At 41.5% G+C, this 26,253-nt stretch overlaps 1 protein-coding gene across 4 annotated transcripts in view; it reads left to right on the plus strand.

The window, feature by feature from the left end:
* Positions 1-24,176, plus strand: part of IPK1 (inositol-pentakisphosphate 2-kinase 1) — a 36,845-nt gene extending 12,669 nt beyond the window's left edge. For 2 of the 4 annotated variants that reach the window (XM_087696918.1, XM_087696920.1), the window contains 7 exons: positions 13,262-13,370; positions 22,096-22,314; positions 22,420-22,573; positions 22,703-22,752; positions 22,883-22,993; positions 23,078-23,659; positions 23,828-24,176. In XM_087696918.1, coding sequence (XP_087553044.1) covers positions 13,262-13,370; positions 22,096-22,314; positions 22,420-22,573; positions 22,703-22,752; positions 22,883-22,993; positions 23,078-23,659; positions 23,828-23,983 — 1,381 coding nt within the window. In that variant the 3' untranslated portion in view covers positions 23,984-24,176. The remainder of the gene's footprint in view (positions 1-13,261; positions 13,371-22,095; positions 22,315-22,419; positions 22,574-22,702; positions 22,753-22,882; positions 22,994-23,077; positions 23,660-23,827) is intronic. The other 2 variants (XM_087696922.1, XM_087696921.1) reach the window with 1 other exon arrangement.
* The last annotated feature ends 2,077 nt before the right edge of the window (positions 24,177-26,253 follow it).

Raw genomic sequence — 26,253 nt, forward strand, 5'->3', positions numbered from 1 at the left:
GGGAATAAGTAAATACTGACTGCCCATTGAGTGATGGAGGATCTTGACCGTGGACTTGCAAGCTTTGCCCATACAAGCGAGCTAGTGGAGCAGACAAGGTAATCCATTGAGCTGAACATTTGTATTTCGAATTTTTATCGATTTTAATTTTTCAAAGTTACTTAAATATTAGAATATGGAATATCAAATGCCACTTGTTCCATTTTATGCATAATCATGTCCGAGCTCATCTCCTACATGAGCCAAATTTAGAGGTATAGTTTTGTCGGAATGCGACCTTTGAGAAGCAAAGGAAGGTTTGTGACTGTGTAGCAGGTTAACAAGCTTATCTTGCATGTAGACCACGATGTGTTGCAGTTGACCGTGTAACTTTTGTGACACCATCCCCATCAGATGTATCTAAAGCAGAATCAGTATTAGGAAGTGCTACCTCCACACCTATTGCAGGCATTGCATCGGCCATGGCATCAACAACGCCACATGTTGTACGTAGACAAAGCACACTTGATGCTAGTTGGGATTCCAAGAAGAAGGAAAAGGTGAATACATCAGTGGCATGCTTTTTTTACCATGACCACATTCAATTTCGTGCAACCAGGTCAGAGTATTTTAAATTGATATGCAAGAAGATTGGTGAGTATGACCCTTCGTATGTACCTCCATCATCAGAGACCTTATGCACCACTTTTCTCAACAAGAAAAAGCGCCTTGTTGAGTAAGCAAGAGTGACTAGAAAGAGCATGTGGACTAAAAATGGAGTTTTCTTGATTTTGCTGATGGTTGCAGTGATATACGCAAGCGATCCATTCATGATATTGTTGCTTATTCTCGTGGCGAAATGTATTTCATATCTTCACACGATGCATTAGGGATAGGAAAGTCAGCAGATGTACTTGCAGTAGAGTGGGTTACAGGTATTGAGCTCATTGGCCCAGAGCATGTTGTGGGATTTGTTACAGATGGAGAGTCCGCAAATATGGCAGCAGGTGCTATTATCTAGGGGTACTATCCGCATATTACAGTTTCATATTGTATGGCTCATTACTGGAACAACCTACTAAAGGATATTAATAACGTGTCATGGATGGACTTGTCATAGAGCTGCTTTGTTTTGAATCACCAGTTTCTTTGCCGTCACTTCTTTTTGTGGTTAAAGAAGATACTTTTAAAATACTTTGATACCAGATTTGCCTTTAACTTCTTGATGCTAGGCAGATTAAGAGAATGCAATGGTGCCTTGAGGTAGTTATTTCTTAGTGATGAGTTTACCTCATCAACATTGGCAGATACTTCTATAGGTATCTTATGCTTGGAGAAAGCAAATAACTTCACTTTTTGGGATGACGTAAAGCGGATAGATGATATGGTATCACCTATTGTACATTTATTAAGGGTTATGGATGCTATGCAACCTTGTATTGGCAAGGTATATAAGGCTATCAATAGGTTGAATGAAAAGTTGCAGGAGTTGGCACCAAATAATGAGGCGTATGAGGAGATACGCCATTTAGTTGTGACGAGGTGGAACTCCTATAGCTCACCCATGCATGCAGTTGCATTTGTTGTGGATCTTGAGTTCCAGGGCAAGGGTCAGGAGAATGACATTGAGGTTATGGATGCATGGAGACTTATATTGTCTCGTCTAGTGCTTGATCATGGTACAAGACGAAAGATCAAAGATCAGCTTACTAGACGAAAGATCAAAGATCAGCTTTCATGTTATAGGACCTTTTGGGGTTCTTTTGGTTGTGGGGATGCACAGGAGGATCGCTGTAAGATTGGGGCAGCTTTGTGGTGGGAGGACTATGGTTCGGATGGTCTTGAGTTGCAACAACTAGCCATCCGTATTTTGAGTCAGTCAGTTAGCTCCTCTTGTTTGGAGCAATTGTGGAGTACATACGCTCACATTGCTTCAAAGAAGAGGAACCGTCTTGGTATGGAGAGGGCAAACGATCTAGTATTCGTTAGTACTAATTTGAGGGTGTTATGTAATAGTATGACAACAAAGCCCGATCCATTCACAGAGTGGGAGATGTAGCAAGAAGAGGAGACACATGCTGATGTTGAGGGAGATACATCAATTCATTCACAGAGTGGGAGATGCATCAAGAAGAGGAGACACATGCTGATGTTGAGGGAGATGCAGCAACTCATGGTACACATGATGATGAGACTGGCACATTAGGAGTAGCTAGAGCAACCTCAGATCATGATGATGATCTTTGATTTAGTTTACTTATCACGAGTCTCATGATACATGACAGATAATACATTGTATATGATATTATGATCATTGATGACGGTGTGACACTTGGGCTGTTGACAGTTGTGCCATGCTGATATCATATTTGTACTTGAGTCTTGCAGTCTTGGAGTTGTCCTTTGGGCTATTTTGGCTTGCCGCATTTTGCTTCAGTCTAGAGATTAGACTTTATATTTGTAGTTTTTCTTGGGGCAATGAGCATGTTCTTTCAAAGATTAGACTTCATATTTGTAATCTTTTAAGTTTTTTGGCAATGGGACCATAGGCATGTTCTTTTAGCTTAGACTTTAAAGTTTAGTTCATTGTTCATTGTTTTATCATTTGTGGCATATGTATTATGCATTTTATTATTTATAATTGAATAGCTTACCTCTTGAGCCTTGTAAGTTGCAATTCAATTTCTAATGAGTAGTTTAGAATGATGCATGATATCTTAAAGTTAAAACTTTAAATGATTTGTCCTTGTGGATTATATACCTTAGTTTTAACACTCCAAAGTCCATATGGATTTTGAGTGAAATATTAATTTTTTTTCATGAATTTTAATTTTTTAAATGCCGTTCCCGTTCCCATGTCCCCGTTCCTTAGGTTTGGCGTCCCCGTCACCGTCACCGTCCCCATCCCCGTTCCCTGTTCCCGTTCTCCTTTTCATGTTTCTGTGGTTTTAGGGTTTTGTATGTTGGTTAAGCCATTAGGGTTTCATTTTTGATTATTTAAAGACACCTTGTGCCTCATTTGCACAAGTGTGTGGCATTGTTTAGTGTGATTGCCTTGAGCATTGTACTCTCTCTCTCATATTAATATACTGCTTTTCATTCATGATCGAGTATTGTTGTGCATTGATTAATTTTTTCATTCTCATTCATTTTTCATTAATTTAATCATACAATTGCTCTTGATGTTGAAGATGTAGCGGAATAAGAAAATGCAGGTAGGATGGCAAAAAATGCAGCTGTTTCCATGCACAAAGATGACATCAGCAGGTCATAGCAGGTCATCGATGAAAATATTAGTAGGGCTTCCCACTCTTGATTGGAAGGCAGCAGTAGCAGCTTGGAAGACTTAGCAGATGACTCTGTGAAAGTTGTGTCAGCAGGCTGACTGTTTGCTAATGAGTTGGCAGGCTGGGTGGCAGTTGGAACAATCTTCCTCCACTAATGGCAATGTCCTCCAACTGAGCAGCAGTAGCTCCAAGATGGGGTATAGACAATAGTGTGAGGAGAGGTGGCTGTAAGCTGAGGGTAATGATGATTGATAAAAATGGGTTACAAGGATGCCCACAATTGACTCTATTGATTGAGGTTTTTAAAGCATTTGTCCTACTGTTCAAATTTTTGGTACTTAGCAATATTTGCTTTTTGGGGCTCTTTTAAGGGGAACTAAATAGGGGTTAATGCATAGTAATTTCAAATTGGTGCTAACCCTAATTTTAGTGGCTCAACAAATTATCCCTAGATAGAGCCATGGCATTATGCCACATATTTAGGGCAATTTTCACCACCCCAACAGGCAATAGATCGAAGCCATCATTCCACCACCATAGTATGGCACCAGCCAAGATGTGCAGCCCTCACTCCTGCAGCATCTCATGATAGGGATATTTATATGAGTTAGCATGCAAATATTACACATCTCTGCACTTCATCAGAAGTCCTCCTTGCCTCCAACCTCCATGAAGAAATGTATTATATCTTTAGGGGAGCATGTCTGTCCTTATTCAAGCCATCAAAAGAATGCTCACACTCCAAACTTCACCCTTTCTCATATTCAAGACTTCACCTAGGAAGGATGGATTGAAGAACACTGCATGGTACATTCAGACAACAAAATGCATCAAGGCTGTTGATAAGCAGCACACATCCACTTCACTAACTCTACTTGCGTTTGGACAGAGAGCATACATATACTAAAACAAAAATAGAGACTATAGACATATGGGATTGTGGTGCCTTACCGCATTTTGGAATTCCCCATATATATGACTGTTGGTAGGTGGAAAGGTGTGAAGGGAATGGCTGCAGATGCCCCAAAGTAAAGGCAAACATTGTCTAGTGTACTAAAGAGGAGAGAAGATATATGCATTCACCACATATGATGTGAGAAGTGGCTTATTTTTGTGAGGGGAGAGAATACTTGAATACATTGGTGGCTCTTTTGGTGTTTGATTTTGAATAGTAGATATTTCCATTACTTGGGTCTGTGTGCATGTGTTTTGCTATCCTATAAACTTAAACTATGTAGTTGCCAATGTGAATGCAAGTTATAGTGTGCGACCTACGGGATGGGAAAGCCAAGCTCAATCACTAAGATGCTATCAAGCACTCATCAAGTATATCATGTTAAAATTTGCTAATTTTGGGCTGTGCCCAATGTAACTTGTGTGGTGTGGACACTTATTAATGTGTCAATGTGGAAGTGTGGTTAGGTCGACCTTTAGACCTAAACCTTAGTTGCACTTTCATCTATTTTTTTCAGTTTTAGCAAGCGTTTGTTCATGTTGCCACCATCTCGGCTTGGCTCTCATGGAGGAGGACGAGGAGTTGCTGATGTTTGAGGAATTGTCTCGATTAGCTGCACGTTGATAGTAAGTAGCATGCGTATTGGACCCAAAAATCGCAAAAGCCCCTAAATTCTTGTACAAATGTCGAAGAAATTGCTCAATGTTGGCAATTTCAGTGGAGATTTGTGCATGGGGCTTCAAATTGGGCAAAAGCCTGACATTTTTGGGTATTTTCGCCCCCTCGAGAAGCATGTTAGTGGATTCAAGAGGTAGCAGTAGTGCTATGGTGGTGTGTAGGAGGCAGTTGTGTTGGCGGTGGACTAGAGAAGCAAGCGGCACAACCAAGGCAGTAGGCGGTGTAATGTAGGGCAGCTGGCAGGTGCGGCTGAACCTAGCAGCAATGCTAGCAGAGGCGAACTAGGACAGGCACATGTGTTGCTGCAGTAGCTGAGGTGTCAGGAGGTGGGAGTCCTAGGTGATGGCAGAGCAGTAGGTTGTGCTGCTGCTGGTGCTGTAGGCAGCATTGGCTGGCAATGTAGTACAACTGCTGGTGGACAGTGCAGTACACCAAATTGGTGGAGTTGGCGGAGAGGGCAAAGCAGTGTGGTAATTGGGCAGCGCTGTTGCTGGGCAGCACAGGGCAGATTGTCGCAACAAGCGGAGCTGGCCTTAGGCAATGTGCAGTTGATGGAGATAACTCCTCAAACGTCAATAGCTCCTCTAGCAAATAGGTGTAGTAATATCATTCAATTGCTGTCTAGATTAGATTTGGCAGAAAAGTTTATGGAATTTTGGGGATTTTCAGCATTAAATTACTGAAATTTGTATTTGGCATGCATTCCAAGGAAAGTGCAGTGGTGCTTTAGTGAATTGCTGTTTATTGCAGATTTGATACTGTTTTGTGCAATCTTGGCATGCATGTCGGGACACTTGACAGTTTTGGACAATTTTTGTACTTGCATTCAGATCCCATGTTGGGATCTTGGTACTTGTGAGAATACATTTTGCACTTCAGTTTGGAAGTGTTTGATTGTAGTTTGTGCACTTTATTGCTGCAATGGCTCAGCAAGGTCACAGTGACCACAACAATAAATTGTGTGTCCTCACTCAGGAGGATAAATTGGATGGCACCAACTACTTGTGGAGTTTCATGGTGTGTAATTTGCTTGTTGCCAAGGGTTGGTGGGATTTTGTGATTGGCGAATCAGCTAGAGCAAGAGGGTTTGCACCTTAGCTGCCTCAAAGAGGGGCTAGAGGACAGCAAGATGCCCTTGTTGCTACCCACATTCACAGAAGAACAAAGGAAATGGGAGGAAGCACATACCTTATCTTTGATTGATTTTTTAGTCAAGAGGGCAATTATACCTCATATCCGGTCACGTAGGACCTCAAAGGCAGGGTGGAATATCCTTGAACAAATGTTTGCAATGTTCAATGAGGCCGGAATCTCTTAAGAGAATTGGTAAATGCACACATGGATGAGGGTGATGCTATGACAAATCACCTTACTTACATCCAAGATTTGAGAGAGCAAATGCTGAATATTGATGAGGTGATCAATGAGGAGATGATCAACATCATCCTGTTCAAGAGTCTTATCTTGGTTTTCACACTCCATTGAATTTGTGTTTGAGGGGGGGCATAACAACCTTTGACATTCATGGAGTTGACTAGCCTCTTGTTGTGGGGGGAATAGACTCGAAAGAACATGGCTATGAGATTGGGTGATGTATCTATGCTCTCTAAAGTCTAGGTACAAAAGCAAGGACTAAGGCAATCAACATGTGAAAAATCAGCCTAAGGCTGATGTGGGACAGCTGTCTGGCAAGGCTGCCCAAGATTCAGATAAAGGGAAAAAGACAAGAAAATGCTACTATTATAAAAAGCTAGGCCATTACATTGAAGAATGAAAAAAAAGATTGGCCAAGGAGAAGAAAAAAGACTCCGGTTTGGCTGTCCAAGAGACATTAGCCACTCGGTTTTTGGATGGTGATGCTACAACCAACTTTGTAGGACTATGTATTTTTGACATGCAGTTATGACACCTCTATGGTTGATTCTACATTTGAAACGTAGCATACATGGTACTTTGACAGTGGGGCATCCAAGCACATCACTTCATGGAAGCGTTTTTTTACATCTATGCATTGAGCCCTTGTAGGGAAGAGAGTTACATGTGTGAATAACTCTAGCTGTGATGTTTGTGGCATTGGTTCAATGTTGATTATTGTGGTAGATGGATCAGACTTCATGCTTTGGATGTATTGTTTGTACCTAGGATTACCAAAAATCTCTTTTCAATTTCAACATTCAATAAGCAAGGCTTTCAGGTCATCTTTGAAGATGATAAGTGCATTGTTAGAGATAGAGAGCTTGAGTATGCTCTTCAGTTGTGAGGCACCTTGTATCAGGGCCTTTTCTTATTGTATACATATGGGAGGAGATCTCATGATGCTTTGGTATTTAGCACACTCACGTTGGCCATGTAGAATGTAGAGCTATGGCATGCTCGTTATGGTCACATGAGTTTTCACAGTTTGATAATAGTCCATCATTGTTAGATAGTGGATGCCTTGCCCCTTGTTGAGACTCCGCCTCCCCATGTATATGAAGGATGTATTTTGTTAAAAATGCGTCGTTTTTCCTTCAAAAAGGATGGTGCAATGCATGCTGTCTGTAGGTTGCAGCTTGTACACTTTGATGTATATGGTCCCATGTGGACATGAGCTCTTGGGGGTCATCTATATTTTGTCACCTTCATAGATGACTACTCTTGATACACGTGGGTATATGGTCTCAATGCAAACTTTGTTTTATTGATGCACCTTAAACACTTGAAAGAGATTTAAAAGTGCAAACACTTTGTATGGATAGAGGGGGGAATACATGTCTCCTGCATTTGAGACATTCTTGCTTGAGAATGGTATCGCACATCAAGCTATTGTGAGGATGATACCTCAATAGAATAGTGTTGCTGAAAGAAAGAATTAAACACTAATGGAGAGGACTAGATATATGTTGAAAAGTAAGGGTCTACCACATAAATTTTGGCTTGAGGGCTTTCAATGTGCTAATCATGTGCTAAAATGTGTTCCAACAAAGGCACTTTAGACTGTCACTCCTTTTGAGGCATGGCATGAGAGGAAACCGAAGGTTCACTACTTTCATGTGTTTAGATGCATAGCCTTGTTGAGATAAAACATGGTTTACAGTTGATTACCATTTTTAAATAGTCCCAAAACATGCTTAGTTAATGAGAAATTCAAATTTGGTGCGTGGTTCGAGAGAGTTTTAGTGGTCCCAAAAAACCCTAATTTTTGGGGGCACCCTTCAATGTCTATAGATAAATGGGCTGCCCACTATTCAGCCTTATCCTTTTGTGCAGGTTTCTCACTCTACCATGCAAATTTTAGCCATCAGCCACCTACCATTTGCTGTCCAACCATCATTGACTGTAGCTCATCGCTATCCAGCCGTAGGCGGCGCCTGTTTTGGGTCATCGCCTTGCTGTTTGGAGGTCTCCATTTGCTATATCATCATAACACTTGATTAGCTTGTGTTTTCAGCATTTGGTGCCAAGTGACAGGTTGTTGCCATCTCTCCCACTGGGCAATTGCTGTAGTACATGTGTTTTTGTTGTCTAGCAAGCTGTCTACATCAGCAAACACCTCTCCTATTGTTGCTTGACGATTCTTGATCAGTTTTCAACCTTCCTCTGGTTGTACATCGTTGCGTTTACTAGATTTCAGCCTCCAATTGTTGTGTTTTGGTGATCAGCTTGCTGCCCTTCATTATTCAGCACTCTCTCATCTCCAATTGGTGGTTACTGCACTTGGGATCCATCTCCGATGGACATCACTCTTCGACACTGCATTGCTCTATATTTGGGCATTTTGTACACTATCATTTACAGCATTCATTCACTTCAAAGTTTCTTCTTTGTGTGTTTGTCTTTATGTTTGAGTTTTGAGTTTTTGCGTTTTGTGTTTTGCATTTAGGGTTTGAGTTTTGCTTGTCTTTGACTGAGTCTTTGTGTTTCAGTCTTGGTCGTACATGTTGTGTTTCCTCAGTGGAAACCCCAATGTATCTTGACAAGTCTATGCTCAATTTCCAAAAGAGCTTCGTGGAAAGCTCAATGATAAGGCCTTAAAAATGTATCTTTATTGGCTGTAGTTCGGAAAGTAAAGCCTATCGGTTATATGATCCATGTACTTGCAAAATATTGTCAGTAGGGATATTATCTTTGCTGAAAATGTAGCCTTTTTGTATGCTCGATTTGAAATGCCACTGACATATGATTCAGGCGATGTTTTTGAAGGTCTTTTGCTACTTGCTTTTGGATCCGAGCCTGCTATAAATGCTCAAACAAATGTATTACAGCAAGCTGTTGCTGTTGCTCTACATACCCTTGATCAGCAATTAGTTGATCATGGTTTGCCTCTAGCAATGGAATATGTAGTTGAGGAAGAAAGGGCTGCTGTAAATGTAGGAAAAACAATCCCTAGATGGCTGTTGTAGACTCTCTAGGAGAGCAAAGTCGATGCTTCGTTACCTAAACGCACTAGAAGGGCTACTAGACAAGTAGCACGTAATGTAGAGGGGGCACACACATTTGGTTAACAGTATGGAAGTAGAGGCTCCTTTTGATGATCATGGGTCTATGAGCTTAGTGTTGGATAACGATAAGTCTATTTTCCTTGATGAAGCCTTGCAAGGTGCACATTGGTTGCGTGCCATGCAAGAAGAGTTGGACCCTATTGCTACTAGTACTACTTGGGATCTTGTTATGTTGCCACTTGTGAAGAAAGCTATTGGCACCAAATGGGTTTTTAAACTCAAGCGTAAGGTTGATGCACCGTTGATAGGTATAAGGTACTTTTGGTAGCTGAAGGTTATGCCCAAAAGAAAGGCATCGATTATGAGGAGACATTTTCTCTTAAGTTTTATATGGGCACAATGAGGTGTTTACTGCTATGGCTGCACATTATGGTTGGAAAGTGCATCAGTTGGACATAAAGATTGCATTCTTGAATGGTGATCTTCATGAGGATGTCTTTATCTCGCAATCTCCAGGGTTTGTGGTGAAAGGAAAAGAGTACTTGGTTTGCAAGTTGCATAAGGCTCTTTATGGATTGAAAGAGGCTCCTCATTCATGGTATTCAAAAATTGATGCTTACTTGGCCAGCATTGGGTTCAAAAATAGTCCAATTGCTCCCACTCTCTACATTAAGAATAAAGGGAGGGACTTGTTGTTCATCATTCTTTATGTGGATAATATGCTGGTCACTCGACCTAGAGAGGATTAAATTGCAGATTTTAAGGCTGATTTGAAATATGCTATTGCTATGTCAGATATGGGTTGCTTACACTATTATTTGGGAATTCAATTCCCCAAAATCAGCATGGTATCAACATGCCACAATCACAATATGTGAACAAGTTTTTGCACGGGTTCAACATGCAAGATTGGAAATCTATGAGCACTGTGATGGAGCCAAGGCTGAAGCTGTCCATGCATGATTGTAGTGAGATGTTTGATGTTGCAATTTATAGCTAGGCTATTTGTTGTCTTATTTATCTTTTGCAACACATGCCTTGATATGGAGTTTGCAATATCTCAAGTGACCACACTTATGCACAACCCATAGACAATATAGTGGCAAGTTGTTAAGTGGATCTTTCGCTATTTGCAAGGTACTTATACGTATGCATTGCTATTTCCTAGGGGGAGACTGTGGAGACTTGTAACTACAGGCTCACAACAATTCAGAATGGGCTGGTGAGTTAGAAGTCTACTAGTGGACATTGTTTCTTTATGATCCGTTCATGCATTTCATGGCTTAGCAAGAAACACTCTACTATGATTACCTTGTCTTGTGAGGCTGCATACAGTGCAACTTTCATAGCAATAATTGAATATGTATGGCTATAGAGATGTTGGCCGATTTACATATCTCATTGGAGGATTCTACACCCATTTTTTCCAATTGACAGTGCTATTGCAATAGCATGAAATCACATTTTTCATGCTTGCATGAAATACATTGAGGCTCACTATCATTATGTTAGAGAAAGATGCTATGCAGGAGAGATCAGCTCAATGTATGTTCCTACACAAGAAAATATTGTAGACATTTTCACTAGAGTGTTACCTTGTGAGAAGTTTTGAGTATTTTGGAAAGTCCTTGAACTTACTATCCTTTGGTGATTGATCTTCCTTGGTACATCACATTGGAACTGCAAGGGTGTCTTAGATTTTGCCAAATATTGGGTAGCGTCCAATGTAATTTGTGTGGTGTGGACACTTGTTAAAGTGTCAATCTATTATGTGTACACCTAGTGTCCTAGGATATTAAAGTAATGACGCTAGGCTCTAGAGTAAATAAACCTAACTCTAGTTAGTTGGTGGAAGTGTGGTCCGGTCAACCTTAGATCTAAACCAAAGTTGTATTTTCATCTATCCTTTTTAGTTTTGGCAAACAAGTACACTCTCGTTCAGCTCACACAGTCTACTGTTCATTGTCTACTCTCTTTTTTCTCTCTATCCTCCATAGCCATCAGCTGGTTCTTACATGTCAAAGTCAGAAAAGCTGGCTGATCAATGGGGTAGACATTAAATCACAAACCCTTTAATACATTAGCTTCCAGTTATACTAGTTATTTAAGACCAAGCCTTTGAGTTTCCCATAGTGTTGTTCATGCATTGCTTGCCATTCGTGAGGGCTTATAGCCAGCTTCCAAAAAGGTTTGTATTGTTAATACATAACTATTCATATACAACCTGCTAAAGCTATCAAAGCACATAAAACGTTTGACCAGCTCCCAGCTCAAAATGTTGTCTCATGGACTGCAATCATCAGTGGATATGCTGAAGATGGACTTGCTAATTAAACAACGGGATTTCTGCAGAACTTAGAAGATGCAGGCAAATAATGTATCCCCAGATGGCAATACATATTCATGCAACTTGAAAGCTTTTCACAGCCCAAAACCTACAAAAAGAGGCCAAGCAATACCAAGATGCTGGTAGTGAGGATGGCTATTGTACATGTGATGACACAATCATTACCATTGGGTCTCATTGATGGAATATATGCAAGCATGCGGGTCATTGAGAGGTATGATAATTCACATAAGCATGATGTACTACGTGGCTGTAGATGCAACCAAATTTTCAATAAAAATAAACATAAAGATGGTCGATAAGATGAACGTTGGTATATTGAGCAGTCTTCTATCCACTAGTGTGTTACAGAGGAGTTATGCTTCATTGTAGTGGAGGTTGTGCTTTTCTTGGTCTTGCTTGGTCATGACACCCATGATCGAGCTAGAGGCAATGCTGCTGCTAAGAAAGGTATGCAGTATGCTTTGGGCCACGGGCTTGTGAAGGATCAAGGGTGGGTGATGCAGGGGGAAAGGCACATCTGATCAGACATATGAGAAACAGTGGCTCAATTTTCACTTTTAAGCTCACCTATGACTGCACCACATTTTTATGTGAAATAGACGGACATTGATGTACGGTCTCTCAGGTCTCTCAGATTTTTCAGTTGGGATCCTGTGAGTTCAGTTCACCTGTCTCCATGTCTAAATTAAGATTGGTAATATAAAAGCATTGCAGTCTGAGGTTTAAACTTCAGTCACATTTTTCTTGCACGATAATCTTCTATCTTGAAGCTGTAACATTGAAGTATCACCTTTTACAATTAGAAATTTGGCAGTTTTTTTGAGCTGAGTCCCACACATACATGTGCTTTGACAGTGGCTTATCTGCTTAGAAAGTAGCAACAATATGCATCAGAGGCATTTATAGTAGTCAATAAGTACATATCCATGGTTTTCTGATGAGCTGAGTTGATAGTTTTTCACAAGTTGCCCAATGGCTTACAACTTGGCATGTCAAACTTGGGCTAAACAACTAATAGGAAGCTTCTTATTACATATTGTTGTAACTCAGAACAGAAGAATTGTAAATTTGTATATCCAGTGGTGTTTGCAACTGATGTATGAACTGGGGGAAGTCTTTACTTGCAGATTGAAGCCCATTGCTTAGATTATGATAGATGATTCAATGGTTGCGTTAAATTTGCTGGTCTACAACAACTGTTTTGTCCTGATCTAGATAAATTGGTATATTTGCATGACCTTTTCATGACCAAGCATTACAAGTTCACCAGAGTGTTTGTTGATGGTGATACGTAGGACTGAAAGATTCTAAATAACAATTTAAGGTCGCAAATTTCTTGATCTACCACCTTTCTTTGTTGGATGAAGTGAGTTGGACTTGCAGAGAGATTGTGGTGCAAGTACTCCACTGTCTTTTTGGCATCTTGTTATGTATACACAGTAGTGAAATTTTACGATTTGAAATCTTCTTTTTCAAATCTGGAATAATTGCAATTCATTTAATAAGGAACCTACCACTTGTGTCATTAGCTGTCACTGTAAGGCTTCCAAGTTTGTATTTTCTAGACCTGAGGAAACTCTCTTTTTGCAAGGGACACAAAGATGCTAAACTTAGATGCCGCTGATGCATCTTGCTGGTTCTATCGTGGAGAAGGTGCTGGCAATATTGTGCTCTTCTACCAAGGCTCTGACTCTGCCCTTGTAAGTCTTCTACTTCATCATCATAACCATAACCCTATAAGTTAACCAGACAAACTGTATCATCAAACTTTGATCTCATTGTTGAAGATTAATAAAACATTATTTAGTCTACATGCATTTGCTATAAAGCACATGAAACTGTTGTGGATTGATTAAACATTTAGAATGCATATAGTTTTGCTATTGGATTTAATGTGCAAGCGAGGATTTTAGGTTGTGCTTGAAAGAAACATTGTTTTGTGTCCATTCTCAGGGTCACCCAACAGTATGAAACTGCTTAATTTGCAAGATCGCAAACTCCGTCTAAAAAATTATTCTATGAATTGAGTTATATGCACAATAATTGTGGGAGTTTAACTTAGCAGGGTTTGTGTGACATATCATTAATCTTCTTAATCACACTTGATCAACATTGCCTTTTTTATATCCAAATGTTTCCCATTTAGCTATTCTATAAATGGATGTTTTTGAAAGAGCACACTTGCAGTGTAGCAGCTTAAGTATCTCTTTCGTTTAATAAGTATGTTTCATGATTCATCACGCACAGGGAGGGAAGGGGGAGTTGTTCAATGGAATTCTGAATTGGCCTCCAGCAATTTCAATTTGCAAAGTCTTATTTTGAAACTAAATGATTTTTTAGATTGAGAGTGTCCCTTACCAAAGGATAGATTATCTATCAAGTTTGTATAGCTGAATGATGTTAGTAGTATGGGCTTTCATCAATAGGTTCAACAGTGGCTTATTTTATGCTAGTGACGACAATTATTAAAAGCTCTGCACATGGCAAACTTTTTCATGGTGCAAATAAGTGATGCATCAGAATGCACACAAAAGAGTAAGAGATAAAGTGAAATGATAGGATGAAGCAATGAACTGATTTGCAAAGCAATGCAGAAGGCTGAATACAATGCAGCCCTTGCATAAGATAAGATGTTGTTGGCAGTGAGGGTATTGAAAAGTAATGAGTAGAAAGGTGGATGACAGAAATGTCCAACAGCATGTTGCCATATGACAGGTTTGACCTAATATAGGCACATACAACTTAGTGACTTCGAGTGGCATGGGTAGCCCAAACTAAGATGGGCCCTAGGGCCTAGGCAGTCCAGAAAGTGGACAAACATAGAAACTATGACAAAAAAATGGACAAGCTGGACAGAGCTCTTAATTTCAACTAAATTTAGGGCTCATACGAATGAGATGACCAATCGCTAGCCCCCCCACTTAGGTCCTAGGCATGCAGACATTGAGGCAGCAAAAGCAAGGGACAATTTGAAGGTGTCTAGTATATTTCTCACGTACCACAATATAGAAGTTCTAGCTCCCAATCCAAGATTATCACTTGACCATTAATAGTAGCGAACCTCAATGTGCTGTGTTTTTGTGTGAAACACTAGGCTTTTGGCTTTGGCCAAGTGGCTTTGAATGTTGCACTACAGAATTGTTGACCATTGTTGTGGGGAGTTCCTCAACAGCTTCCTAGATTGCTGCACAAGCAGCTTGGTTCTCTGCCTCTTTAGAAGAAAGATTCATGGTATGCTGTTGCTTGCTGCTTCACGGATGGACACCTAAGGCTTAAGCCCTAGGTAAGATAGAAACTTTGTAATTGATCTCTAGGTATTTGTCATCTACTCATTCTAGAATTGTCCAACTTGTCACTGTCAAGGAAAATCCCTTCTCTATACTAGGGTTGTCACGTTTAATGACGTCCAATTAGTACCGTTCGATACTAGTACGGTACTACTCAAACTAATAAATCTTGGATCTACGTTTGATGAAAATTCTTTAACATATAATTTAAAGTCTATACTTAATGTTTAGACTTAAAACATACATTTAGAGACTTTACTCAAAATTTAGTGCAAAAGAGAGTTGAAACAAGGATCAACTTTGAAGACTCAAGAATGTAGTATGAAATGATAAACCAACAACTTTATTATGAGCCAAATGGGAATCTCATAAAAAAAGGTTAACAAAAATGGATCACGTATGGTGTGACAAAGATGATCAATCTCATATGAGTCAGGACATAAGCTCTAGAGTCTAAGTACTCATATCACTCTTAGCACCGGAGCTAGAAGCATCCTTGCTGGTACTTGAGGAGTCATTACCCTTATCAACAGAATCACCTTTACTAAGTACATTGCCCTCCTCATTATACTCAGGCTCCCTAAGCTCTGTACAAGAGGTAGTGATAGGTGTATCCTCATGTGCTGCACTAGGAGTGCCTCTTGAGCCACTTCCACGCCTTGTGTAGCATCTAAGGGCCCCACGATCACCATGGGTAGTTAGTATCAATGTCGAAGTAGAAGCTTTACCACTAGCGGTATGAGAGCGCCAGTGTGCATGGGTGCAAGAGACTTGTTGGTTAATCTCTTTGAGCTCCAAATAAAGATCTCTAAATATTTGCTTCTTCTCCAAGTTCCTCTCATGAGTCACACTTTGAAGTGTGCTTACGAGGAGCTTGAGCGCATATATATTCATCTATACATTAAAAGGATAAATAACTTAGAGTTAGACTAAATAAATAAAACATATCTAAATATGTTATAGGATTCAGTTTCATACGGTATATGTGTCTAGCCGTAAACATCTCATGCATGCTATGTAGTATGTGTAAATTGGAGCGACTAATTGGAGCAACAATAACTTAGTTGCTCCAATTGTTACGTGCCAAGCTTGTTGCAAATTTTTGTGTGCATAAGGGAATAGGCAGACCAATTTCTCTCACATGCACCCGATGAGCAATCCTAAAGCACATAGAAGAAGAAAATAGATTCAAACTTCAAAAATCAACCTTGCAACTAATATCAATTTAGAAGAAGTAAAATTTAAGAGATTAGAGATTTTATTGTAAACTTGTGCAAGGATGTGTAAAGGCACTTTTTGAAGGTGGGGAAATTGGTAGCTAAATGACTCTTATAAAAAAAGAGACTTTACTAATGAATCTCTCTTCCAACAAATCTTGGAAGCGAAAGTGGTGCCCCTTTGATCACTATAGTTTATGAGCTCTTGGAGGAAGGCACCATGATGCTCTTTTGCCAAAATGCGAGATGTAAGAGTGCTGCGAACCCATGGATGATTCACTTCATTCACTTTCATCTCTTTTTTGTCAAAAAGAGAATATAATCTCTTTTTGTTGTGGTATCTAACATGTCACTAGGAAGGGATGAAGGAGAAATTTAGAGGGAAAGAGGGAGGGTACAATATTCTTGAGACTCGGATGGTGGATAGAGAGAAGGAAAATGTGAAATCTAAAAATTAAAAGAACTTTAAATGATGATTTAAAAAAAAAAAAAACAGAGAGATTACCACGAAGAAAAAGCTTCCTCATCCAAGATAATTGATGCTTCTATCTTTGCTATTGTATGTGCCATAAGATGATAGAGAAGACCAATAGTGGATCCCTTCATGTCACTTATGTGAAGCATCTTGTATATGGGTGTGACAACAATGACAATGTCCCTTACGATCGTCTTTTGGAGCTTGTGACAAACGTCATAGAGACACACGAGAAGAAGCCACATGTTCGCAAAGTGCCTCTTTGAAGACTTCTTCAACTCCAAGTTCAAGTATGAGCGATAAATCGTAAGAACTTGGACCTAGCTGTTGATGAAAGTGATGATTGTATAAGTGTTGTCCACAATCGTTTTCACCCACTTCAATTTGTCTATATCTTCCATAAGAAGATCTAGACAATGTGGCACATGGTGTCCATACTATGGATAGAAACTCGGCCTCAAGTTTTTGTCCCATAGAGGTGTAACAACTTGCACAATGGTTGTGCACCAACCCATAAAAATTAAGATCATGCATAATGAAGTTAGAATCAATATATTTGAGAATTTTCAAGTAAATAAATTAATGAATTTAGGAAGTTGTAACTTGCAAGTAAACAAATCAATTATCTCAATGATGGCTTGCTGTATGTGCCAATACATAAAGGAATCCATGGTTTTTTCTCCCTTGTGCTGCCATCCATCACTTGTAGAAAGTACGTACCAAGCAGGCAAGGGACAAGGATATTGATACTCCCTTTTTTTTAATGGTCGCTCCATCTATTGAATAGGAGCATCTGTACGTTGCCCAACTGGCACACACAGGCTCAAGTGACTTATAAATCCTCTCTCTCTCTTCTCATTAAGCTTCCTTGTATGCATGTCATGGTATGGGATACCGTACCATTCCTTGCATGGATCCATGGCGGCAACAACTTGCACCATGTGCTTCCATCGATCCAATAAAATGATGTGGAAAGAGAGATTGCACTCAATTATGATGTGTGCAATCTCTATTTTGGCTTGTCTTTGCCTCTCTTTGAGAAGAGAGAGAGGACTGGGTACTTGGCCCATTGCTTGGGCAACAGTGGTTTGCCTCTTTGGCATAGGTATCCCACTTGAATGGCTCCTTGTTGATGGGATAGAGGAGGTATCTTCAACGGACGTGTCATGAGGACGTGAAATTTTATTGCTTTTCTTAGCATTTGATTAAAAGTTAATCAAATGTGCGAATGCCACTAGCACATGTGAGGTGCAAGTCAATTATTTCATAGTGTGGGACCTAGGATCCCATGATATTAGTTGGTGCTAAAGGCAAAAGTTGTAATAGGTCATGCATGATAGGTACTAGGTGATATCCGGTGTTAGATTTTGGCTTAGACAATTTATTGGCCACTAATGTTATTGGTGACATTCGAGAGTAAGCATTAATTAATTAATGTTTATGCTCTTATTGAGGTTAGGGGACACAACAGATTCTGGATGGAGATAGTAGTAGGACTTCCAAAGGTGGACTCTTGGATTGTTGGAGGAGACTTCAATAACCTGGAGTCCTTAGAGGATCAATAGGGCAAAGGCAGAGATTACCAGGATATGGGAGGGGAGGAGCAAGAGGCATGGGAGGTCTTCCTTCTCACAATAGGAGCACGTGATGCTTGGGGGGACCCAGCTTTTCATAGGAGGGAGAGGTCACTGGACTTCTGTTGGGGATACAGGTGGCTGGGTGGAGCTCTTTTGGAGCCATTGGACCTGTTCTATGTGGGAGAGTGGGGGTGCTCTAGAGGAGGCTAGGTAGGGGAAATGACTAACACCACTTTGTCTGATCATTGCCTAGTTTTCCTCACACTTGATGCTCTTGCTTCAGCCCTTACATGTGATCCTGTTGGATCCCTGACTGGATCTATAGAAGGGAGGAGGTAAGGAGGCAGATTGAGCAGCTTTGGACTAGGGAGTGGGCCAACGGGGACTGGATCACATAGGAGGTTGCATAGGTCTTAGCCAAGTCAAGCAGGATTTGACAGGAGGCAGCCCTACAGGCCAGGCAGCAGTGTTGGGAGGAGGAGAGAGCACTCCGGCTAGGCCTAGTAGCCACTCAGAGACTACTCCAGGAGACACCAGGGGATCCCACTCTCCACACATAGGAGGTGTGCGTACAGGCAGCCTTCGCCGGTCTTGAGGACAGATGCCTTGAGTTCTCCTTTTGTACCTTAGTAGCCTTTTGGGCGCGGAAAGGGGACACGATGTGCAAGGAGTTTTTTGAGGTGCATCAGCCTCGCACCTCAAGAGATCAGATTCGTAGCCTCCATGATCAGTACAAGAGAATTTGCTCTAGCCTAGATGAGGTGATGGAGATTGCCATTGACTTCTACAGACAACTTTTTTAGCAGGAGACAGACTCCAGCCAGAGTACAACGTTGTAGATAGCAGGTCTAGGATTGCATTCCGTCCCTTGTCACAGAGGAGATGGGATGCTCCCTCCTAGACCCCTTCACAGAGAAGGAGTTAGCTAAGGCCTTCCATGAATAGGATGGGCAAAAATGCAGGGGAGAGGCCTTCTTCACTACCTACTGGGAGGCGGTGAAGGACCCCCTACTACTGGCTTTTGAGGAGATTTTTAGCTTAGGACGGATGCCATGGAGTTTATCGACAGGTCTTGTCAATCTCCTCTCCAAAGGGGGAGACCGGTTGGAGCTATCCCAGTGGAGAGCGATCACCTTGTTGTTAGTGGCCTATAAGGCACTAGCCAAGATGGTTGGTAGTTGACTCCGCCCCGTGTTTCCAGACATCATTCATGATACCCGGATAGGTTTTGTCCATGATAGGAGTATCCTAGACAATGTCTTCACTTTCTTCAAGGCGACCGAGTGGGCTCGGCATAGTGGTCAGGGATTGGCAATACTCCTTGATTTTGAGAAGACCTATGATAGGGTTGATTGGGACTTCTTAGAGAGCACCATGGCGAGGTTGGGCTTTCCCCAAGCATGGACAAGTGGGGTTTCTGCACTTTATAGATCGGCCACTAGCAAGGTTCTCATTGGTGGCAGGAGGGGGAAGGAGTTTCAACTAGAGAGATCTATCCGCCAAGGTTGCCCTCTTGCCCTGTATCTTTTCATACTCTTTGTGGAGGCGATGTCCTACTTCCTCTGCTCATGTGTGAGCGGGCTACGTTGCCTTTGACTTCCGGTGAGGGAGGAGACGGAGTTGTTGGACCTAGAGTATGCAGATGATACCACTCTTTATGTAGAGGATGATGAGCTGATGTTGGAGAGAGTGAGACTAGCTCTGGAGGTAGTTTGCATTGCAATTGGAGCAAAAATCAACTAGCGAAAGTCGATTGGTTTTCTTATAGATCTGGACTCTAGGACGGAGTGGGGTGTCCACTTGGGGTTCAATGGGTGAGCAGGGGATAGACCATCCGATATCTAGGGTTCCAGGTGGGACTCGACATCACTCCTGCCTAGCAATGTCTTCCAGTTCTTGACTGTATTAGTCGGAAATTGGCCTATTGGAGCACAATCCACCTTACCTTAGCGGGCCGAGCCCTCGTAGTCAACCAGGTCCTACTAGCGATGACTTGGTACACCGCCTCTTGTTGGTGCTTCTCCTCGTCTTGTGTGGTTTAAGGTGTTGCAGCAGGCATTAGGTTGTTAGCGAGAGGAGCTGAGGTAAGGAGGAGAGATTGACTCAACGATCCCTTAGGAGTGGCTAGACCCCCCGATCCGAAAGCCGTTGGAGCCTGGTGAGGTGTGGGCTGCTAGATTCTTAGCGGCAAGTATCCCCTTACAGGTGGTAGGTAGAGCGGGCGGTGCCTCCTATGGGACTTTCTTCACCGTGCAGGATGGGGGGCGGTTGGTTCTTGACAGAGGGCAGCAGGATGAGGAGGTTGTTGTCCTTCCTTGGAGGAGGATTCATGTGGTTTGACTCCGGGGGAAAACTTGGTGACTGGACCCTCATGTGCCCTAGGAGGAGTTTTGTGAGTGGCGTCTTTGGATATGGGAGAGCAAGCCACTTGGTGAGCTAGAGAGTGGCTATGGCCGGCCACTGCAGTCACCAAGTAGCCATTGAGGTTCTTGGAGTACATAGTCAGGATTGGTAGACATGTATTGATGTAGGAGGACATGGATTGGGTGCCTTTGCGTAGTAGATATTGGGCGGAGCACAACATTATAGATGCCTTTTGTCGGACTTTTTGGCATCTCCTGTGGGACAGCTGGAGGCCAAGGAAGGTGTCGTATTTCCTTTGGCTTAGCTATTGGGAGTTGGTTGGCTTAGAGCAGGATGGAGGTTGCAAGCGCTGCCCATAGCAGCATTTGGAAACTCCAAAGCACTGCCTTTGGTCTTGCGAGGCGTCACAGCTCGTGTGGAGAGGAGCCTACCGTATTCTCCGCTATGTGGCACCCAACCTTGGATATATCTCGTGGGGGGCTTCTTGCTGGAAGGCAGTCAGGCAGGGCCATCACCTTTTGTATGAGGTCGGGATGCAAGACATGATTTTCCTCATTGAGGTTGGGCTTTTGTGTAGTGGTCGGCTTGGAGGCTTTACCCAGCTCTAAGTATTGGATCCCATAGCAGAGCGCTTAGAGGTATGGGAGATCATAGGGAGTCTTACAGGATGGCACATTTAGAAGGCACGTTGTTAGGTGGTTTTTGGCAGGGAGTGCCTTTTAGTATATGCAACTTTGGCAGAGCTTTGGACCTTCATTATCCACTCCCTCCGTGGCTGTTGGGACGAGGTGCAAGGCGAGTCTCGAGCTTGTCAAGAGCTCCATCTTCACTTTCTGCTCACTTGGGGTGGTCATGACCTGTTCTTCATGATGTAGACAGGCAGCCCCAGATGGCGATACAACCCCCCTCCATGGCTTCTTGCCCCCGGACCCCCTCGAGAGGCTTGTATACACGATGGATTTGTGATTTCCGTCAGCTCCAGCTAGTTTGTTGAGCACATACACTTCGTTGTAATCAGCCTTCTAAGTAATATAATTAGCCATATTTTACTTGCAAAAAAAAATATTGCACAACCCTAATTCAAATGGACAACTATTGCTTGAGGTTAGTGTTGTTAGTTGGGGTAGAGCTCAAGACGGTGAGGAAGTGACTAGGGATTGCTATGACCTTGCATATCTCAACTTTTTATGCCACGTGTGTCAATCTTGAAAATTCTAGCAAGAGCCCTTGGAGACCATCTCAGGCCAAGATATACACTTGCCCATGGAGAACTTTGTTCTATGATTCATTTAGTCTTGGATGAAATGATGTTGGAATGCTCGACCATTGCTTCAATCAGCTCATTTCTATCAAGAACTGGTTAAGATGTTTTAGATGGATTGTTGGATATGTGATATTGTTTCCTGTCCAGTAACTCATCGTCATATGGTTTTGGTACACACCCTCAAATTTAATGTGTAAAAGCTTCTCAGTCAAGATATTCACTCATTTTCTTTGTTTGGAAGGTGGGAAAAGTTCTGCGGCTTCGGAAAGCTGTTTCTGGGTCAAAGAACTCTGCAAAGAACACCAACCAAGTTGGAAAGCCAATTCTTTCAGAAGAGGAACAGATTCTGTGGGCAGAGTGGCCATCTGTTGCTGGTGCATTGACAGAAGAAAGTATGTTACAAGCGTATGCGAGAGATGTTATAAGTCCTTTGCTAGGTCCAGACCTTCTAGATGCTGGGGTAAGTCAGAGCCATGTATTGGAAATTATCTTATATAGATGCTCTTTTATATGTCATTCCCCTAAATCATTAGACTCTATTGGTGGATGTTGCACTGCATTGTAGGTTCTTGTTTCCGTGTCTGCAGAGTTCTCAGAACTTCTTGCACACAAAATAATTGGCATCCGCCCTTCTTGGAGATCTGAGGTCAGCAATATCAACACATGCAGCGGCACTGCCCTTCTTATTTCAGATCATTCAATGTTATGGCCCTCCAATGGTGCATTACAATTTTCTTTTAAATGCAAATTCTATTGAGGCATGAAGGTCTATTAACACTGCTATTATAATAAGGCTACACTGATTTTCTTCTCTTCCACATACTCCTTGACATTTTCACTGAAAGCAGATGCAGTACCAAAGGAGAACTGTCGGTCTAGTGTGTCTGTAGAAATCAAGGTAATTTTGCTAATGCTTTTGCAATAACTTGACAATCATTTGATTCAGAGTCCAATGCTTGCAGTAAAACATTAGGATGTTTATATCTGCAGTGACCTTCATTGCTTTTTGTAATGGCCTTAAAAAACAGCCGAAATGTGGATTTCTTCCGGACTCAGCCCTTATTGCTGACGATAACTTTATCAAGCGAAAAGTTTCACGATTCACTATGCATCAGATTTTGAAGCTTTCACTACAGCAGGTTTTTTCCCATTTCAGTATTCAGTGTTTACTTGCTTTTCTTAATATGATTAGTCTGATGTTACAACTCATTTGGATGGTGCAGATAAAGAGAGTCAGCCATTATTCTCCACTAGATTTGTTTTCTGGAAACTTAGAAAGAATCAATCAAGCAGTTGATAACCTTTTTGAGAATCCCCAGAACAATCTACGAGTCTTTATTGATGGAAAGTCTATTGTAGTCAACACAGATTCAGAATGCCCTGATTGGGAGGTCTTGGATGAAGCCCTGGGAAGCTGTATTTCTGGTACCAAAGGAGCTAGAGTAAATATTTTGAAGAGGCTTGTTTCCCAGATTCTGTATGAATCAAGTGCATTGAAACATTTATTGGCAGCACAAAAACTTGATGTGTATGACATAGAAGGAGCTATACATGCTTATGATAAGTTCTGTCAGAAAGGTACAAGGCTGGTGCACAAAAACAATGTACATACCAGTTTTTTGGAGAGCCTTACTGTGGAAGAAATTATGAAGATTTTAAGGGACTATCTGATAGCTGCTACAGCGAAGGATTGCAGTCTCATGGTCACTGTTCAAGAACTATCAACTAGTGTGACAAAGAATGCAACGGAAGAGGACCAGAAAGTGGTTCACTGTCCACAAACGGGAAAGCCTATTTTTTATAAGGTAAATATGATTTCCTAATCCTTTCTGAAGTCCATAGTGTTTCCACGATTTAATGTTAAAGACGCTGTGAGCAGAGTGAAGCAATTTGTTTTCTAAATCAGTTATGTGCACCCTTGAATATTGGGGCTAAGTTAGCAATTTTGACACCTGTCTTCTGTCTATACGCAGATCCATTTTGTAGACTTGGATTTAAAGCCTTTGCATAAGATGCTGCATTACTATCAACTTGATCAAGAGATTGTTAAAGCATACAAAAGCATGATGGATAGCAATTTGTCGTCCCAATTCTCCAATTCAAAGGAGACTCAGGGATATTCTGCTTAGGTGACTGGGGCATGAATGTTATTTTTCAGGGATAGGATACTCTGCTTAGGTGACTGGGACATGAATGTTATTGTTCAGGGATAGGATACTCTGCTTAGGTGACGAATGTTATTGTTCTGGTCTTTGATATTGTTAAAATAACACATAACTAGTTTGATCTATGATGAAAGAAAATATAGGAGTGCCAATTGTGACTAGAATATCCAAGTGTGCACATGTCTGATTTATTAAGTTAAAATGATGTTTGCTGATCTGAGCTGCATGTGGAGGTGATTCCATCGAGAGAAATAATTGCAGCGCATAAAGTTACTTATCTGGAAAATTCGGAAGGCTAAATGCAATTGGCTCATGCATACGATGGAGGACCTCTTACAACACAAGTGGGCCATACAATCTCCATTTACTTAAAGAAGATTACTTAAAGAAGCAGTTAAAAGGTACAGATGCTCAATAGCATGGCTGGATCTGAAAGGAGCAGAGCTGATGTTTGGGAGTGCATAGGGTACCCGGGGTGTTGGGGGGTTGGTGTGTTTTGAGCCAATTGAAGCATGGCATGCCACCTTGCAATGCAAATTTTAGGCTATATTTTCACCAAGTGTGGTGAAAACATCCCACCTTTTGTTTATGTTATGGATAAAGTGGACATTGTGGTTTGAACACCAGCTGACATCGGGCCCTATTGAGGTGCCACCATGTGAAGCTCCTAATAATCTCCCAACCTCTGTTCAGGATTCACTTCCTCCATAAAGATGGTATATCAAACAAGTGAGCCTCATAGAAAAGGTAATGCCTAGCTAGAACCAACCAACTGATAACACTTCAATGTGAGCCTCCGTGTGATACCGTACAAAGGATTTTATTGACTCCTTGGTTGTGTGATTCCAAAGGTAGAGTGCATCAGGGTCTCAAAACACTGCATGGGACATCTTTGACATGAAGTCTTATTGCATCTGCACCGATCAACTGCCCACAGCCAACCCTGCATGATTAAGCAGCACATAAAGAGACGTTCATGGTCACCAGTTATCCCACAGGCATATCTGAAAGGCATTTACGAAAGGCTCTATAATGTTTTGTTTGGCTCCATGCCTGCTCTCAGAGGGCCTACTGTCACCATCTCGCTCTAACGAAATAAGTTTGCCAGTCTTGGTCATATAAAGAAGTAGCTCACCAACCACTATGATATCGAGCAAGTTGGGCATTGTCATTGTTCTTGATTCCAATCAAGCTTATCTAAGGCTGTCCTCACATACATAGCCACCGCGTATATCACTCCTAAGAGAAGGGGTAGGGGTCAAGCCTCTAAATTTGTTATGATCAGTGTCAAATGATGGTCTGCCAAGCCACATTGACTACGAGTCCTATGTGCCATGCGAGCTAGATCATGGGAAGTTTTAGACAATGCAATGTACATGCATTGTAAAAGAAGTCTAGGTCCACCAAGGACCCCCTATATCAGATTGTTTGCCTCTATTCATCTACTAGAAGCTGCAATATGTATTGCAATCCAATGGATTTGGAAGCTACTCCAACATCATCAGGTCATCCTCCATCCACATGGTTTTGATGTTCTAGGCTGACTTGGAGCCCAAGTCATTCGATTTCGAGTCTCTGCTCACCTATCCAAACTAAACCCAGAAAAGTTTCAAGCATGAGAATAGTGTTCGAGAAAATAAAATTCTATTCATAATACCTTCGAGAAAATCCTATTGAGGTAAAAAATACAAAGTACAAAGAAGGGGTTATATAGAAAAAAGTGTCAAGAGTTCCAAGTTTGTAGGGAGGTCTCTCTTCCTTGCTCCCAAAACCACTATGCATTCTCTTGTATCTCTTGGAGTGTAGATGGTCTACATCCAAATCTTGGAGAGTCCCCAGTGTTTATAGCATGGTTAAACCTCACATTCCAAATGTACCGCTATAGTACTAGCTACTAACTCTCATTTGTGATTGTATCCCTAGGTCCATTGTTCTTGTCTCTACTATCTCTTGGCATACAACTTGTCAAGTTTCTTTGCTAGCTTTGTTGCTCAAAGGGGGAAATTCCTAGAATATGCATTGGAGTCATCTTGTTCCTATTCACTCTCTTGGCTTGCCTCGACTTCCCTAACCTAATGTGTGTCAAGGACCTTGATGGGATCAACTTTGGGGACTCTACATGGTGACCATAGAGTGTTGGAATGATGGTGTGTCATACGGTAACTCATGGGAGGCAATAAGTGTCATTGTCTTTGCACTAGGCTGTGTTACTACACTTTGAGGAGCTACCACTA

The sequence above is a fragment of the Lygodium microphyllum genome, chromosome 17 (assembly GCF_053477565.2).
Source record: "Lygodium microphyllum isolate KBCC chromosome 17, Lygodium_microphyllum_v1.1.10, whole genome shotgun sequence".
Taxonomy (NCBI): Eukaryota; Viridiplantae; Streptophyta; class Polypodiopsida; order Schizaeales; family Lygodiaceae; genus Lygodium; species Lygodium microphyllum.